This window comes from Lissotriton helveticus, chromosome 7 (assembly GCF_964261635.1).
Source record: "Lissotriton helveticus chromosome 7, aLisHel1.1, whole genome shotgun sequence".
Taxonomy (NCBI): domain Eukaryota; kingdom Metazoa; phylum Chordata; class Amphibia; order Caudata; family Salamandridae; genus Lissotriton; species Lissotriton helveticus.
The window spans coordinates 394124677-394142370 of NC_136068.1; the positions used below are offsets into that span (position 1 = coordinate 394124677).

The window sequence follows — 17694 nt, forward strand, 5'->3', positions numbered from 1 at the left end:
ACTTGACACCAGTTTTGGGAATTGATTAACCACTCCTTCTTGAAAGATTCCCCTGAAATTGGAACTGCCTCTGCTAGTCTCATCAGTTTGGTCGAGCATTTTAAAGAAGATTACTGCTCTGCCCATCTAGCTGTTCTATCTGAGTGCTCTGATGGGTGACTCAGTGGTGCCAGGTATAGGATTGGCCATTGAGTTGGATGAAGTTACAGCAGCCATTAACATATACCCCACAGGCACGGCAACAGGCCCCAACGGGGTTCCCGTTGATCTCTTTAAACATGATATTGATTTTTGGGCTCCTCTTTTAACAATTGCCCTGAGTGGTACATACATGGTTGGTCTACCAAAATCTTACACTCTGTTATAGTACCAATGTTCAAGAATGGGGATAGAGGTGGTCCAAAATGTTACTGGCCCATCTCCCTGATCAACTCAACATCGAAGATCATGGGTAGAATAATTCTATACTGGTTGTAGGTCTGGGCCCAGGATAACAATATCATGTCTGACCTACAATTTAGATTCAGGGCTAGATTAGGCACTGTGGAATAATGCCTTAACCTATAGGTAATGACTAACAAATATACTGTGGCCAAGTCAGGGCAAGTTTATGTAGCCTTCATGACTTAAAGTCCGCCTTTGATCGTGTGAATCATGCTAAACTCTGGAGTGTCATGTTGGACTTGGGGTGCTGAAGTCACTATTGTTAATTTTCTTAGAGAACTACACAGTGAAGTTTCTGCATCTGTTAGGTTTGTCCCACCTGGCAAAAATACCAACAGTCTTTTACTTTCTCGGGGTGTACTGCAGGGTTGTGTACTGGTGCCCTTTTTATGTACACTTTATGCAAATGGTCTCCATCTGGTTAATTTATATGCAGACGTGCTACGTATTGGTACTCGTCCGATTCCTGTACTACTCTATACGGATGACGCAGTTTTAATTACCAGGGCCAAACTCGGCCTACAGAAACGTCTGGATAGCAATGTGAGGTTCATGAATGAGTTGAAGCTCACTGTAAATCACTCCAAAACCCACATTATGGTTTATGGGCCGAAAACTAATAAGCATAATGCTATTTTTATTAAGGCACCCAAAATAGAAACAGTCTCATAATTTCCCTACTTGGGTATACTTTTCGACATTCAAAGAACTTGGAATCAATTAGGTACTGTCACTCCAGCGAAGTTTCCTCTTACTGTGGAAGGCTGTTTCAAGTTTAGTAAAAAGTTAGGTGTGAAACCCCCAAAGGAGTTTTACAGTTTACAAAGCTAAATGTCTGTCAGTGACTACTTACGGCTCTAGAGTTTGCGAAACCAAAGATTTTAAGGATATACAGAGTGTTGAGAACAGTTGCCTGAAAAGGCTGCTGGGGGTCTCACGCAGCCATGCAGAACTTGGCGTTGATTATGTCAGTGATCTTATTAAAATCCATCCACTTCTTTTGAGGCTAGCAATGTTGACAAAGCGCAAAGACAATTTTAGCCACAGTGTTATTAGGGATTGCATGCATCTAGATAACTCAAACTGTATCTCTTGGCTAGTGTATATTAAAAACATGAGTAATACTCTGGGTTTTCATGACTTTTGTAATTGCCTAGAGTCTCTTTCTACAGCTATTCGCAAGACCATTAAAGATTTCTTTTGGAAGTGGACTAGGTGTGCTGGAGTTTGCACTGAATTAAACAAAAGTATGATCTGTCTTTACAGTCCCTTGAATTCTGTATCCACTATTGAAGCCTACCTCATATGGATAGCCAAGAACGATCAGCAGGTTTTGTTAACTACATTCAGTACATTTCACTATATGGTGGCCTTTCCTGACCCTGTTAAACATCCCATGATTCTTGTCCTGTGCCCATGCAATAATGTATCTGCACAATCTACTTTGATCTTAAAGTTTTCTGTAAATGTTTCTGTTCTTTTAGGAAAAACCTTTTACTCCCACTTTTAAAGGATACCAATATTAAAAATGTTAAGACCGCTATGCATTATCTGCAATCTCTTCCATCTTTTAGTGTCTGATCAGCGTAAGTTCTATTCAGCACTTTTTTTAAGCATATGAAATTTGGTTTGTTATGTAACGAATGTTTCACCTTGAAATGCAGTTATCTTTTATGCTCTGATACTATGAATCTGTGTCTAATCGGAATTCTCCTTTTGTTGAGCTTTCTTGATTGTGTTACGCTGATACTTTGTACTGTTTTATGCACAACACTTAATTATACTTTATTTAGTTGGTTGTAAATTAGAACAATGAAATGCTGCACTATTCTTCTTTGCCCTATGCACTTAACACTTTACAATACTCTCATGTCTTGTATTGGAATATTGTTTTAATGTTGTGTATTTGTGTTTTTATGATGAAATTTAAACATATATTCGTTTTTGTTTGCATATTATGTCTTTTATTGCTTTTAGCCGAATAAAGTCTATATGATTGATTTATATAACGTGATGTATTTTTTTTAATGAAAAGCTGTATTTGGGTATCTTCAGTTTTTAAGCTTCCTGTTTCTCACTATTTTCTCCTATTACTTTGTAATAAGCAAAGGCAATGCATATCATATATTCATAGAATATCTGTTGGTGAGTAGGTATTGTTGAAATATTCGCAAAACCAGATTAAAATAATCAGAATTTTGTTTTTGAATACATGTGTGTTTGTTGAGGGTTACAGTTGCTAAATATATAAATTTGTGTGGTAGTAAAGCTTCTTTCGTCACACTTTTTTTCTTTTTTTTTTTTAGAAACAAATACCTGCTGTTAAACAGCCAAGAGCTTGATGAGCTAAGTGTTATTGCCCTTCGTGCAAATATTCCAGAAGTAGAGGCAGTAGTTAACACCGACAGGTAAGAATCATTTTAGTCCTGTATCTAACTGCTATCTTGATCGACATCAATTTAAATTAGCTTCTTATCAGTAAATTCCACAGTAATTGTTTCCTGAATAAAATTTACCTTGTTCTTAGGTGTTTTGTTTAATAGATATTGCCTGTCAGTGCTTGGTAATCTGTTTAAATCATTTGGATCACTGTTTTTTGGAAATATGATACATTTATGAAATGTTAAGGCCTATTACAATTGCAAGTTCAGATTACCTGTAGCAGTGTTTTTAGCAGGCTAGAAGGAAACAAAATAGTGCAGCAGGCGTAGTTGATTGTAATTGATCTTGCATTTGCGTAAAGTGTTGCATTGCATCAACGGTTAATACCCGTATTCAAACCTCCCTTTGGATGTTGTACTCTGTAAATTGGAAAGCGTCGGGGTTCGGAAAGGTTTTATATTGCCTTTTTGTTTTTTAAGGAAATCTTTTTGTAACTATGTAATTAATAATGTATTGAACAACTATATGCTGTATTTTTTTAAGTTCTCAATTTTTCTTTCTGCATTAGAAGTTTAGTCTGCGATGGAAAGAAAGGCTTGCTAACAAGACTTCTACAGGTGATGAAGAAGGAACCAGCAGAGTCCTCATTCAGGTTGGTCCCATTTCTATGCGTAATCATGAGAAGTTTATATGGGACTCCTGCTTTTTGTGTTGAACTAAAGCTGGCTAAATTATAGTGATGGATTATGGTAGGACAACCATTCCTGTCCCCAACCTAGGGGAAATCTGCACAGGGACCAGCTATGACTTTCTGAAGGCTGTAAATGGGAGTTTGTGTGAGGATGTGGTTATGGCAGCGACTTATGGCAGAGTGTACTTCTGAGGAACAAAGCACCACTAATCACTCTCTGCTCTCAGATAACATTCAAGGTTTCCAAGACTGCTTTACACCCAAATGATGATGTACAAGTAAACACTATCCCATTTCTCTATAAAACCTAGTCAAGTCAGTCAGAATTGTTATTGCTGATGCATTGAAAGGCATGCATATAATCTGACAATACTCTTTCATACTAAACCATTTATTTGTATATTGAAAAGGAGCTTGTGTGCACAGTTGAATGATTTGTAATTAGTCTTAAGAGCACATTGAAGAGTAGTTTTAGAGCATCGCCCTTACTTGAGGCCCTCGCCCTGAGTTTATGCATTGATGCTGCTATGCCACAAGATTACACAGTGGCTGCCACCTCCCGACTGCTTGCACAGTAGCTGCTGCCACCTGGCAGCTTGTGCAGTAGCTTCTTCCTCTCCCCAGCTTACACAGTGGTGGTTGCTCCCACCAGCTCCTGCAGTGACTGGCACCTCCTCACCGGCTAGCGTAGTCTGCCACTTTCACACCGGCTGGCATAGTGACTGCTGCCTCCCCACTGGCTGGGGTCCTCACTACTGCCACACTCTGCCAACTGGGGCCATGATTGCTGTCTTCCTGACGGCTGGGGTTGTGACTGCCCCCTCTTCACCAGCTGGGGCCGTGAGTGCCACACCCCTATCTGCCAGCAATGTGACTGCTGTCTCTGCAGTGGCTTGTGCTGTGACTGCTGTTGTGACTGCCATCTTCCTGCTGGCTGGTGCGGTGACAGCTGCACTGAACAAGTGTGTACAGTGACATCTGCCCCATACAAGCTGGCACCATTTAACAAATCTCAGGAGCTTCCACAGGTATATCTGCCCAAGCAAGTTTGTAGAGTCACAGAAGTAGAGTGAGATTGGGAGTCCCTTCAACTCGCAGCCCACTTACCAGATGTGTTTCACGGGCCCCTTGTGTTGTGCTGCGTTGTGCTGACCTGCGGAGATGCCGCTCGATTGCCGCCCACTGCCGAGGGAGTCATTTGGGCAGCCCTATTGTGCCGAGACTACACATCCCAGAGTCTTTAGTGGCACCGCCACGCCATTGCGCAGCAGGCACTTAAAACTGATGCAGGGCTCCAGCAGCACGGGAGTCCCTTCAACTCGCAGCCCACTTACCAGAGGTGTTTTACGGGCCCCTTGTGTTGTGCTGTGTTGGGCTGACCTGCGGAGACGCCGCTTGCTTGCCGCCCGCCGCCGAGAGAGTCATTTGGGCAGCCCTGTTGTGCCGGGGCTACACACCCCACAGTCCTTAGAGGCACCGCCACTCAACACCATTGCGCCAGGAGGCGCTTAAAACTGATGTAGGGCTCCCGCAGCGCGGGACACGCGTGGGCGTGGACGTGCCCGAGCAAAGCCTGGGCCAAGGGCGGGCCCGTCCGCGCCCGTCAGGGACCGAAAGAGGCCGGGCTGGTCCACGTTATTTTTATTTCTCTGTTTAATGCATTACGGCCAATGTTTTTAAATTATTGTTGACTTTCGTTCTCCTCTGGTTCTATTAGGCGGTTAAATCCTATTATATGAGTTCTCGCGGGTGGGAACAGTGGTTTTCTATCCCCGGGGAATTGTTTTTCGTCTTTTCTATTCTTTGTACCATGGCTAAACACGTTAACGTTAACAAAATAGTGGGGCATATCTACTCCCAGAGCCACAGGTTAGCTACATAGGGCAGCAACCATGGGGAGGAGAAAGACCCAGGGGAATCAAGAGGGGTCCACAGCTGCTTCTAGAGCAACAGTAGCCAGCATGGATGCCTTTTTGTCAAGGGCTGCTTCAGTCATTGACAAAGAGATTGAAATGGTTAATAGGTGCCTATCTAGATCCCCTATTAGTGGCCTTCACCCCCTTTTGGATGCTCATAATAAGGAATTCATTGACGAATTACAGAACACTACTGTTTCCCCGGGGGTGGGCAGTGACTTGCAGGCCAAGGATGTTCTTCTCTCCATGCCAGAATCTCAGGAGGTACCCCCTAGGGCCTTGTCCCCGGTAGTGATAATTGCAAATAGGAAGGCTGCTGTTACCTCTGCTATAGATGGGAAGGGGGGAAATGGTGGGAAGACAAGTGACCCTCTAACAGAGGCAGTTCAGGGCCCTATTCCACCTCAACAATTGGGGGAGGCTTGTCGCTCCTCCGGCAGCCTGAAAAGAAAATGCAAAGCAATAGGCAGTCAAGCCAAAAAGACAAAACCCAAACGTAGCGTTAAAGCTTCCATCCGAGTCAGGGGTACCTCCGGCAGTAAAGTCACCTATGATAGAATATCCCACGTTGGAGGTTTTTAGATCTATTCTAAGCTCCATGCTGGAGGAAAGGTCGTTACCCTTAATGACCAAGCTAAACATAATAGAGCAAAGCATGGCAGATCAGCTCAAAATGTTACAATCAATTCGATCCCTAGATAAAACTTCTACTGTGTCAACTAGCCCGAAAACCACCCCAGATATTTCGTCATCATTAGGGGCACCTAGGGAAATGGGTTCTTCTAGCCTCACCAAGACCCGAGGTTTAAATGTGGATTGCAGTAGTTCAGGGGGATTGGTAGAAATGAGGGTTTGGTAATAGGTCTGGACCAGAGAGGCAAGATGATGAAGCTATTCAGGACCCTTGAAAAACATGGGTAAGCCGCCGGGATATTCCACCAACACCCTGTCCAACCCTGCAGTCCTTAACTTACCGCCTCAATCTACCCCGTTGGTGGTTATCCTTTTTATAAGCCTGAGCTCACAAGGGGTATTAACTCGGCTCTATTGTGCACCTGGCCCTGCTGAAGCTCTTGGGGCCAGACAATTTATCCCATGGGTAGTGAGGCAGAATGCCCGGAGAGATCGCCACCTTTCACCCATCCCGCAGGGGCCAAACAGATTCTCTGCCCTTTCGAGCCTGGAGGATTGCGATTGTCTGAATACAAACTCAGTAATCATTGTCCCACCTGTCCAACCCCCAATGCCCTCTCAGCGGCCTTGTCATAGGGCTGGTTCACTCATGTTGTCGCCACTAGGGGTACTTATGCCTGAGCCAAGTGATATTTTATCTACCATATCAGCGGGGGAGCCCAAGGATCAAGTTGACTGCAATGTCCTTTCATGGAACATTGCAGGGCTAGCGGGGAAGTTTAATGGCCCGATGTGGGTTCAGTTCATCAGACAATTCCCTGTGATTTGCCTCCAGGAGACTTGGCTGGTAAACTGTAATTTGTTTCTTGAGGTATACAAAGCTTTCTTTGCCCCGGCCACCCCATCAGTTAGTGGCAGAGCTAGGGGTGGCTTGGTTATTTTTACAGCTTTATCTATGAACTGTGGGCTTAAGGAACTTCCTTCCGCTCACAATGACTTCCAGGCCCTTATTTTAAAGCAAGTAAACGTGAGCCTATGTTTGATACATTTTTATAATGCAGTAAATCCCGCGGGATCCTGTAAGATCGCCCAGTTGAGTAACTTTGTTAGCCAATCTTGTGGTCACACCGCTCATAGCCTTATGATAGCAGGAGATTTTAACGTTCACCCATGTGGTGACCCAGCAACTACCAGCATGGGCGAAATGGGCTGTGCTAGGATGCGGGGACTCCACTTTGAGCATTCTACTCTGGGGGAGGCGTTTACTTAACAAATTCGATTTGATCTCTTCCATGACCTCTGTTGCTGCATCTAGCAAATAGTCTGTTCCATATTTTAAAAGCTGTAATGGTGGGACTTTTATAGACCATATCTTGATCTCGGCTGGTTGCCAATCTATCCTCTGGGGTTTCACTATTTTAGAAAGTATTTTTAGTGACCATAACCCCGTATGTGTTCGTTTGGAGGGTGGTCTGCTAAAAAGGCAGGCAAGGGTGATAGCACCGGGTGTGCTGAGACCAACGGATGGAAGGCGCCGCCTTAAGTGGTCGCAGCTGTCGCCAGACTTATTTTATGGAAAGGTATACGAATCATGTGCCTCTGAACTAGCACTATGTGCAGCCCCTGACTCCCTACCTGCGGGTGTTCTCAAAGCCTTTGAGGGGATTGTTTTAAAGGTGGGGGATTTATTAACTGTCCCCGTTCGAAGAGCGCTTTCTAGGGACCCGAAATGGTTTGACTCCACATGCTCTAAAGCCACGAGAGAAAGCTAAAGGCAGCCCTGAAAGCTAGCCCAAGAGATCAACCTCTGATCAGGTCCCTCCGTATCTGCTATAAAAAGATACTGGCAAAATGTAAAGCTGAATTGAAGGACGCAACATGGAGAGAACTTTTAGATCCAAGTACTCTAGGTAGCAGTACGATATTTTGGGAACTAATCAATAGACCCTTGTTTGAGAGGGAGGGGGCCGAGGATATAAGCTCCAATATAACTGAAGATGAATGGGTGTCTCACTTCGGGTCTATATTTGAGAGCGCTACATCCTGTATACATCCACATCTTGGAGCCCAAAACGAACCTTTGATACCATTTACGCAGAGTGAGGTAGAGAAAGGTATCTCTGGGGTGACGTGTAATAAGGCCCCAGGTCCGGACGGTATCCCGTCGGATCTTTTAAAATCCAATCCACCCCTCTGGGCCCCAGTCCTCGCGGCTGTACTCAATGCAGCGGCGGGGGCTGGTTGCCCAGAGTCATGGGGCACCTCAACAATTGTCCCGGTATTCAAGAAGGGCGATCGCAATAGCACCTCTTGCTATAGACCGATCTCCCTTATTGATTCCGTGGTCAAAGTTGTGGGCGGAGTTGTGCGGAACAGATTGGCAACCTGGGCAGAAGGGAATAGGATTATCTCTGATATTCAATACGGGTTTCGCCCAGGGCATTCCACCTTAGCACAATGCCTTAACCTATACATGATCCTCGTGAAATACACAGCTGCCCGCCAGGGTACGATCTATATGGCGTTCATGGATCTTTCCTCCGCTTTTGATTGTGTCACCCGGGGGAAACTGTGGCAGTCCATGAAGGTCATGGGGGTGAAGGCTAGCTTGGTGGATTTTCTGAGGGATCTACACAGGGATACTATGTGGATACTGTGTGGATGACTTCTCTTTACTAGGACTAACAAAACGTAACATGGGTCCAACACACCTGGCAGGACACACTCTAGATCTCTTACTAGCTAATTTCCCCATAGTTACCTGTTTACCTCCCACTCAAGTCAGCTGGACTGACCATTTTATTATTGAGTTCCACACCTCCCACCCTATCTCCACTCCCCACGGGTCGACCTCCATCCCTAAAAAAACGGCGCCAATGGCACAAAGTTAACGGGGCCACTTTTTCAGAAAAATTCATTGAACCTTTCACTACTATTCCCATAAATATTGACAATGCCATCGAAAAATTTGAAAGTTACTAAGATGGTCATAAATGAGATAGCCCCCCTAAAACAATTCAGACCCCGACCAACCAAAAAACAAGAAATATGGTTCTCTGAAGAGCTTAGGACATTAAAACAAAAAGCCAGGAAACTAGAAAAGAAATGGAGGACTTCCCTTCTTGCCATCGATAGGAGCCATTATTGGGACTCCCTAACCACCTACCACAAAGTCATTCGAATTGCGAGGAAAACCCACTTAACATCCCTTATCACGGCTGCAGACAATTCCCCTAGGGTCTTATACCAAGTTCTACAATCCTTTACCAAGCCAGCAGCATGTGAAAGCCCAGACATTTCTTCACAAAAGCTCTGTGACGAAATATCCCAATACTTCTCGAATAAAATAGACACCATATACGAGAAAATAGTCAATTCCAATAATACTTTGACTACCGACACAGCTACCTTCTTTCATGACGCAGAATACGACAAATGCTCCTACACCCTAGATATCTTTCCCCCTATCACTCCTAAGGAGGTGTCATCACTTACCATGCAGATTAAAAGTGGCATCCCCGATGATATCATCCCAGCAAAACTTATGCCCACCTTGTTGGAAGTTCTAGGCCCTACGTTTGAAATACTTGTCAACTTATCACTGAGCACAGGCTCTGTTCCTAAACAATGGAAGCAGGCATTAGTTAGGCCTATTAGGAAGAACACTGCTACTCCGTGGACCGAATTAGCAAATCTTAGGCCCATCTCCCTACTACCGTTTTTAGGAAAACTTACTGAGAAATTCGTAAATCGACATCTATCCAGCTACATTGAAACAGCTGGTGGCCTAGACTACTCCCAATCTGGTTTTAGGCCGAAACATAGTACGGAGTCCACCCTCCTGTCTGTTACCGACGACCTCCATATGTTCCAGGACAAGGGCTACTCTGTAATTCTAGTGCTATTAGATCTGTCGGCAGCGTTCGACACCGTGTCGCATAACATCCTTATTGACCGGTTGTCGAACGTAGGTATTAAGAACAAAGCCCTTGCCTGGCTCAAGAGTTTCCTATCCGATCGCACCCAGACTGTCACCATGGGTGAATATCGGTCAACAGAGGTAGAGATTACAAAAGGGGTGCCACAGGGCTCTTGTTTGAGCCCAACACTTTTCAACATCTATGTGGCACCCCTGGCAAGAGTGATGCGCACATTTGGGTTTATGCCTGTGTCATATGCGGATGACACGCAGCTCCTCTTTCCCTTTCTAAATCTCACCACTGAACTAAGGAACTCCTTCTCTGCTGGCATGAAAGCCATCGCACAGTGGATGTCAACCAACTATCTCCAGTGCAACGTCAACAAGACGGAAGTCATGCTATTCGGAGAGGCCAAAATACTGTGGACCCCGGATTGGTGGCCATCTGATCTCGGTACTGTACCAGAGCCCAAACAGGTCGTGAAAAACCTAGGGATCCGCCTCGACCAAGAACTGTCGCTCAAGCAACACAGTAACTTCGTGGCTGGCTCATGCTTTCACATCATTAGCATGATGCGAAAAATCTTTCCCCTGCTACCAGATTCATGCAGGAAAACCCTAGTGCAGGCCCTTATCTTGAGTCGTATCGACTATTGTAACGGATTGCTTCTCTCTGCCAATGAGGGAGTGCTGGACAGACTCCAGGTAGTCCAAAACACGGCAGCCCGCCTTGTCCTAAATGCCCCTCCGAGAACAGCATCGAAACCACTCCTTAACAAACTACACTGGCTCAATATTCGACAAAGGGCAAAATTCAAAATATGCTGTATCATCCACAAAAGCATAAACGGACAAGGCCCTACCTACTTAGAACAGAAATTCACTCCCTACATCCCCTCTAGATCGCTTAGATCTGGCAAAAGTCATCTGCTGGTAGTACCGCGTGCCAAAAAAGCCAGACACGGAGGGAAAGCATTATCTGTTGCAGGACCCACACTGTGGAACAGACTTCCCCTGACCCTCAGACTCTGCACTGAACATCTGAAATTCAGAAAACAACTTAAAACCGTGCTATTTATAAATGAGATCTAGCTCCACCATTACTACCTCCTCTGTGGTCTCCAAACCGACACCAAAAGCGCAGAGATACTCCTGTTGGAGTTGATTCCAGCGCTATACAAACTCACAAATAAATAAATAAATAAATAAAATACTACGGCAAACATAAGATTTGCCCAGGACCATAGGGTATCCAGGAATTTCAAAACTGAAAGGGGAGTACGGCAGGGATGTATCTTGGATTCGTTTCTTTTTAACTTGTGTATTAATGATTTGGACAAGACCCTGGTAGAAACCGGGGCCGATTTTCCCTATGTGGGGCGCATTGATCTGCCCGTCCTGCATTATGCGGACGGCGCGGTCCTCCTTGCTAGAACCGCCAGAGGCCTGCAGACCTTACTTAACACCTTCCGTAGTTTTATGGCAGAACGTGACCTAGCTATAAACAATTCTAAATCATATATAATGCTGGTCGGGACGCGCCCCAAGAAGCAGTATCCTTTCAGTGTGAATGATGAGAAAGTGCCCATAACGTCAACTTTTTCTTATCTGGGTGTCCTTTTTGACGACCATTTAAAATGGAATGCCCTAGTGCAGAGAAAAAGGGGGGAGATCACAAGAGCAAACACAGCTATTTTCAACTTTGCCGCAAAAATGGGTAAGCCGTCAATAGCGGCAATGTTGAAACTTTACCAGGCAAAAGGTGTTGCAATTGCTAGTCACGGTAGCGAGCTATGGGGGATATGTGCCATCTGAGGGTATCCAGGTGGCTGAGAACAATTTTCTAAAACAGCTCTTGGGAGTACCAAAAGGAACTTCTAATTTAGTAGTTCATGGTTAAACAAAGAATTAGTCCTTAACCATCAGATACTGAAAGAAGTCTTGTGCCTGGATTAAAAGCTTAATATCCCATGGCTAAAATATATAAAAGAGCGCTTTATGGAGCTGGGGCGACTGGACCTTTTTTTAAGACCCGATTTTATTACAGCTGCAGATGTGGAGTTTGTTAAGAAGTCTTTTACCGCACTCAAACGATTTAATAGAGATGAGGTAGATCTGTGCAAACCAAGCGCCCGTAGCTTTATGATGCTTAAAACAATGCCAACCATGGAGCCATACCTTCTGTGGACCTTGTCGGTCCACGAGTGGTTTTTATTAACTAGGTTCCGATTGGATTACTTCCATTTTTTACTTGCAGTACCGAAGGGAAGCCCTAGAGGCCAGGTGGTACCACCCTGTGGCTGCGACGGAGTGTCTCCTTAGGACCTGGCGCACTTTGTTTTTTTGCTGCCTCTATGATGCCCCTCAGATGTTCTTTTTAAAGCCACTTTTAAAAAGGTTGAATTTTACTCGGGTCCGTCCAGCACTATGCTTTTTACAAATGCTGAAGCCAGAATGCACTTTATTTGTGGTTGGTTACTTGAAATCCTCATTGAAAATCAGATCTTGCATGAAGAACTAAGTTATACCCACCTTGCAGTTGCCATTTTAGTAGTTATCCCCCCGAGAGTTTACATGTCTCTTATAGCCGATTGATTTTACTGAACACATACCCTTTAACCTTTAAAGTATCGAACATGTATGGATTGTGATTATGAAATATGTTTATGCTTCCCCACAAACTTATCAAGTTTTAATGGCTGTAATGTAATGTAATGTAACTTTTATGGTTTCAAAATTTTTAAACCAAATAAAGTATTTTGAATTGAATTGAGTGAGATTTCTGACCTTTACCTGTAATGTAGAACTTCCACACTGGTGTGGATGTTCAGGGGATCGATAGAAGTGTGTAACCTTGAACTATGCTGAATAAAGTAAAGGCAACAAACTTAGTTGGGGCTACATATCACATGCTATCCCTTTCCTGGCAGAACGTACCAAATATTTTAGTGTTAGACATATTAAGATCATTGCGATTATTCTTGAGGTACAATTTGCATGGTTAATTAAGAAAAGAAAATAATCTGGAGTTTAGGACATTGAGTTGATGGGAATGTAAGCAGGTGAGCAATGTGGCTTTACCAGCTGAATGCAAGCATTTCTGTGGATCTTCTGAGTCACCGACTGATACTGTGGCAAAGAAAGTAAATCTACACTCATGCCAGACATTTTTGAGGTCTGTGGCACTCAGAACCTTTTAAGTCTAATAACTCAATGGATTCTGTACTTGACTGAAGGAAAGTCGAACACAGTGTGATAGATGGAGGCACTCTTACCACTTTACTTTAGTATTCACCAGTTTGTGCTGCAAACAGCTTACCCATCTTTGTAGTTGGCTGTGTAACTCAGCAGCCCTTGGTGGGTGTTCACACCTTTCAAAACCTGTTCTGGAAAAATTGCACAAGACCACTATCAATTGAAGCTATTTTTGTGTAGTAGTGTTTGTTTCCAGCTCATTTAATGTTTGATGCTTGCATTTTCTCCAGTTTAAAGTGTTTTGGATTGGTTAATTTTTTATATGTGTGTTATACATACTACATTGGCCCTCAATACGAGTGTCCTCTTAATTCTGATATCGTTGGTAACTGCAATTACCGGCCCCATCAGATTTTAGATCTCAGGCACGCCACACATTTGTTTATTTTCACTCACAAATGTATTGATGCTTAATGCAACTAAAATATCAGTTTGAAAAATCTGGGGCAATATGAGAAATTACCGGAGTAATATGACCAGGAATTACTGATTCCTTCTGTTGTTCCTCCTGTCCACATTGACTCTCAAGGTACCACTTTTAAATTCTGGTCCTCTGGTGTTACTGGTACCCCAGGTATCTGTAACTCCTGGGGCCGATGTAAACGGGAGTGTTGCCAGACCACTTAGAATTCAGGCCATTGGAGACTACCACCTATTCTTCAACAATATTCCTAAAATTGAGCCCTTTTTCTTTTGTTCTTCCACCTCCCCTCTCTGTTTAGGTTTTGGCAAGCCCGGGCAGTTGAAAGTTTTCTGCGAGGTGCTACATCGTATGCTGACCAGATGTTCCTGCTTAGAAGAGGACTTTTAGAGGTAGGAGCAATGGTGCCAAAACGTTGAGAAAAATATATTTATAGCATGTGTGGGGGTAAATACAGATGCTCTGCATACTCTTGTCATCTGGTGGTGGATTGGGACGATTTAAACTTGTTTATCTTTGAAGATTTCATTCGAGTCCCGAGGTCTTTGTGACTCCTCCTCTCGTCTTGAATGCGCATGATCACCGACTCCATTGTTAGTGTTTTTCTCCGCCATCTTGTTTGGACGTGATTCAGCTTGCTCCCAGTCTACTAAGTGTTTGTTGGTTCCCGTTGTGGCCTCAGAGTCAATTGCCTTCCATGCTGCCGCAAGAAGACTTCTTCCACATGTTTCTCTGCCAGCGTTGCCATTTCAGTTTCTCTAGTCCATTGTCTTCATCCATTTGGGACTTTCTGCCCCCAGCCATCACACAACCTCTGTTGGGTGCTGACTTCATTCTTCCCAGCTAGGAAGTGATGAGCACAGACCGGTTTATCCTACCTCCCAATCATTGAGCATTGCTGCTGCTCATTTCAGCCGTACCACACATTCCAACCCACATCCACACCCTCACCTCATAACATCTTGTGCTGCTGCAAGAGGAGGTGTAGGTGCTCTTGCTCAAAGGAGCGTAGTCCCAGTGCCCCATTAGTAGGGCACAAACGTCTACTCCCTATACTTCCTCACTCCCAAAAAGGACTGATCCCTCATATTCCATTCTCAACCTCCAACCTCTCAACAGATGCATCTGTCAGAAGACTTCCACATGGTCACCATGCAGGATGTCATTCTCTCTTCTGCATCAAGGTGACTTAATGAGCATACTAGACCTAAAGGACACCTACTTTCACTCCCCTATCCCTCCATGCCCATTGGTCTAACTTCGCTTCCTGGTAAGTGGTCAAAACTACCAATTCAATGTACTACCCTTGGGTGTCACCATGGCCCTAATGGTCTTTACCAAGTGTGTTTAGCTGTGGTAGCTGCTCACCTCAGAAGGGGAGGATCTATCATCTTCCCCTCCTTTTAGGGCTGGCTGATCGAGAGCTCAAGCAGACAGGAGTGCTTAACTTGCACCCAGACTGCAACCTCCATGCTGCACAGCCTGGGGTTCACAGTCCATGCCACCAAATCACATGTGAAGCCACTTCATATTTAACCTTTCCTAAGGTCAGTACTCCACTCTTTAGTGGGCTAAACCTTCCTCAGCCCCAAAAGGGTGCAAGTATTCCAGCAGCTCCTGCCACTTTGCCCACTCCCAGTTTTCCACATAATGCATCTGCTGGGAATTATGGCTTTATGCATTGCCATAGTGCCCCTTCCCAGACTTCATATGTGCCCACTTCAGGAATGCCTTTTAAGCCAGTGGTCAAAAGCGGATGGTCACCCATCACCAGTGCTTAATTGGAGCCAATGGTTTTCTGTGCTCAGCACCAGAACTTTATTGTCAACACTGGCGCTTGTGACAGTCTTCCACAAGGTGGCACTGTCTGGCTAATTTAGAGGTGACCACAACAACTGTCAATTATTAATTGAATATACATTACAAATTACGATATCCTGCCATCCCCAGCCATTCATATAGCTTTGGGGGCATGAAATAGTCTGAATTGTCACACTTGTAGAAGTGTGATGGTTAATAGTTATGTTGGTACTGTTGTTGGCAGCACTGGTAGGGGCAAAGGGTGATGCAAGCTGCAGTGGCCTGACGAGCGTCCAGACACTTATTACTATTTTTTTTTATATACAGATGATGCTCTACCCATCCCTCTCAGCAGTGGTTGAACAACAACAATTTGTTGCAGGGCTGGCCCTTTGCAGACCCAGTTTCCGAAAGTGAGCATCACCAAGGACACATTTCTAGTCAGCTGGGGAGCACACCTCAATGGCATGACAGTTCAGGGTCTGTGGCCACTTCGTCAAACAGGTCTCCACATAAGTCGTTTGGAACTGTTAGACCTTCATCTAGCTCTCTAAGCTTTTTTTCAGCAGATTCAAGGCAAGATAGTTATTGTGCGGACAGACATCATGACTGTCATGTAATACCTACAGAAACAAGGAGACATTCACTCCCATCGGCTATCGGACCTAGCACAGCAAACCTGACACTCGGTCATCCATCACCATGTTCATCTCCTGGCGGACTACTCTGCAGGTTGCAGCAACAAGTCCACAAGTGGGAACTCCACCCTCAAGTCCTACTCCTTTACTTCCAAAGATGGGGCACCCCAAACGTAGACCTTTTAGCCACACACACAGTTGAAAAATGCTCAAACTTCGCCACCAGGTTTCCACATTCCCAGTCCACAGGCAATGCTCTGTACGAATGATTGGTCAGGGTTCTTTTCCCACGGATTCCTTACATGGACCAGCTCACATAAAACCAAGGCAAAGTGAGACACCTGGATACCAGCCAGTTCAACATGGCATTTTAGCTCCTGATGTTTTAGTTTGGTTACCTTAACCTACCCCAAGAGTGCTTCGACATAATCAGAGAAGCCCGTAAGCCCACCACATGCAAATGCTGTGCTGCTAAGTGGACGCGCTCTGTCCTCCTCTGTACTGCAAAGCAGATAAACCCTCTCATGCCTAAGGTGCAAAGCATTATTTGCTACCTCGTACACTTACAAAAGTCTGAGTTAGCCTTCACGTTATTTAGCCCCCATTGCTACATATATGCAAACTAAAGAACACAGAGGAAACTGAGAATACTCTTCCCCTTTCGAAATTACAGTCATTAAAGCTTTTTTGGAGGGCCTTAAACATGTTATTCCACCAAGGGTACCTCCAGTCACAGTCTGGAATCTTAATGTTGTCCTCACCAGACTATCGGGGCTCCCTTTTGTGACCAATGTATTCATACCATTTGCAGTTTCTCTTTTGGAAGGTTGCCTTTCTAGTAGCCATAATATCTCTCAGATGTATTAGTGAACTACAGGCCCTTACATTACAGGAATCCTTCGTTGGGTTCATCAGGACAGAGTAGTTTTTAGAACCAATCCAAAATTCCATTGAGCTCCCAGTCATCTTTCCACATCCAGCCTCTTTGGCTGAAAGGGCCCTTCACTCACTTCAGTTCAAGTGTGCTCTTATGTACTACATTGATAGAACCAAATCCTTTCACAAAACACAATAATTGGTTGTGGCCTTTTCACCACCTCGTAAAGGTCATGTCATTTTTAAGGCATAGATTGCCATGTGGATTGCCAAGTGAATCCAAACCTTATTATAATATACATTTTATGAAGTGTACAGCTACCCCATTGGGGTTTCCTGGTGCTACAACATCAGGATGGGTTTATCCCAGATGTATTACATTGGAACAACCATGTCTTAAGCTGCTTATGAAATTTTGTTAACAATGGATAGCTTCTCAAAGCCTCTGGGAGCCTGTTTCAAAGTTTTACACCCTGGAATTCAAAGGACCTGCCTCCCATACGTGTGCATTTAAATGGAGGAACAACGCACAGGGAGCTTTCACTGGAGCATAATGTCCGGCATGATTGGTAGGCTTTCACTAGTTGTAAGTAACTTGGACCCTACCCTAGCGTTGTGCACATAGCACAGGTTCTTGAATTGAATCTGTTTTCCTATTGCTAGCCAATGTAAATCCCATAGGAGAGCTGATGCAGAGAAATTTTTCTGTAGCCTAAAAA

General features: G+C 44.3%; 1 protein-coding gene across 2 annotated transcripts in view; it reads left to right on the forward strand.

Moving 5' to 3' along the window:
* TRPC4AP (transient receptor potential cation channel subfamily C member 4 associated protein) overlaps window positions 1-17694 on the forward strand; it is a 766986-nt gene that overhangs the window by 449053 nt on the left and 300239 nt on the right. For both annotated transcript variants that reach the window (XM_078652243.1, XM_078652242.1), the window contains exons 12-14: window positions 2751-2852; window positions 3395-3478; window positions 13963-14053. In XM_078652243.1, the coding sequence (XP_078508369.1) occupies window positions 2751-2852; window positions 3395-3478; window positions 13963-14053 (277 nt within the window). The remainder of the gene's footprint in view (window positions 1-2750; window positions 2853-3394; window positions 3479-13962; window positions 14054-17694) is intronic.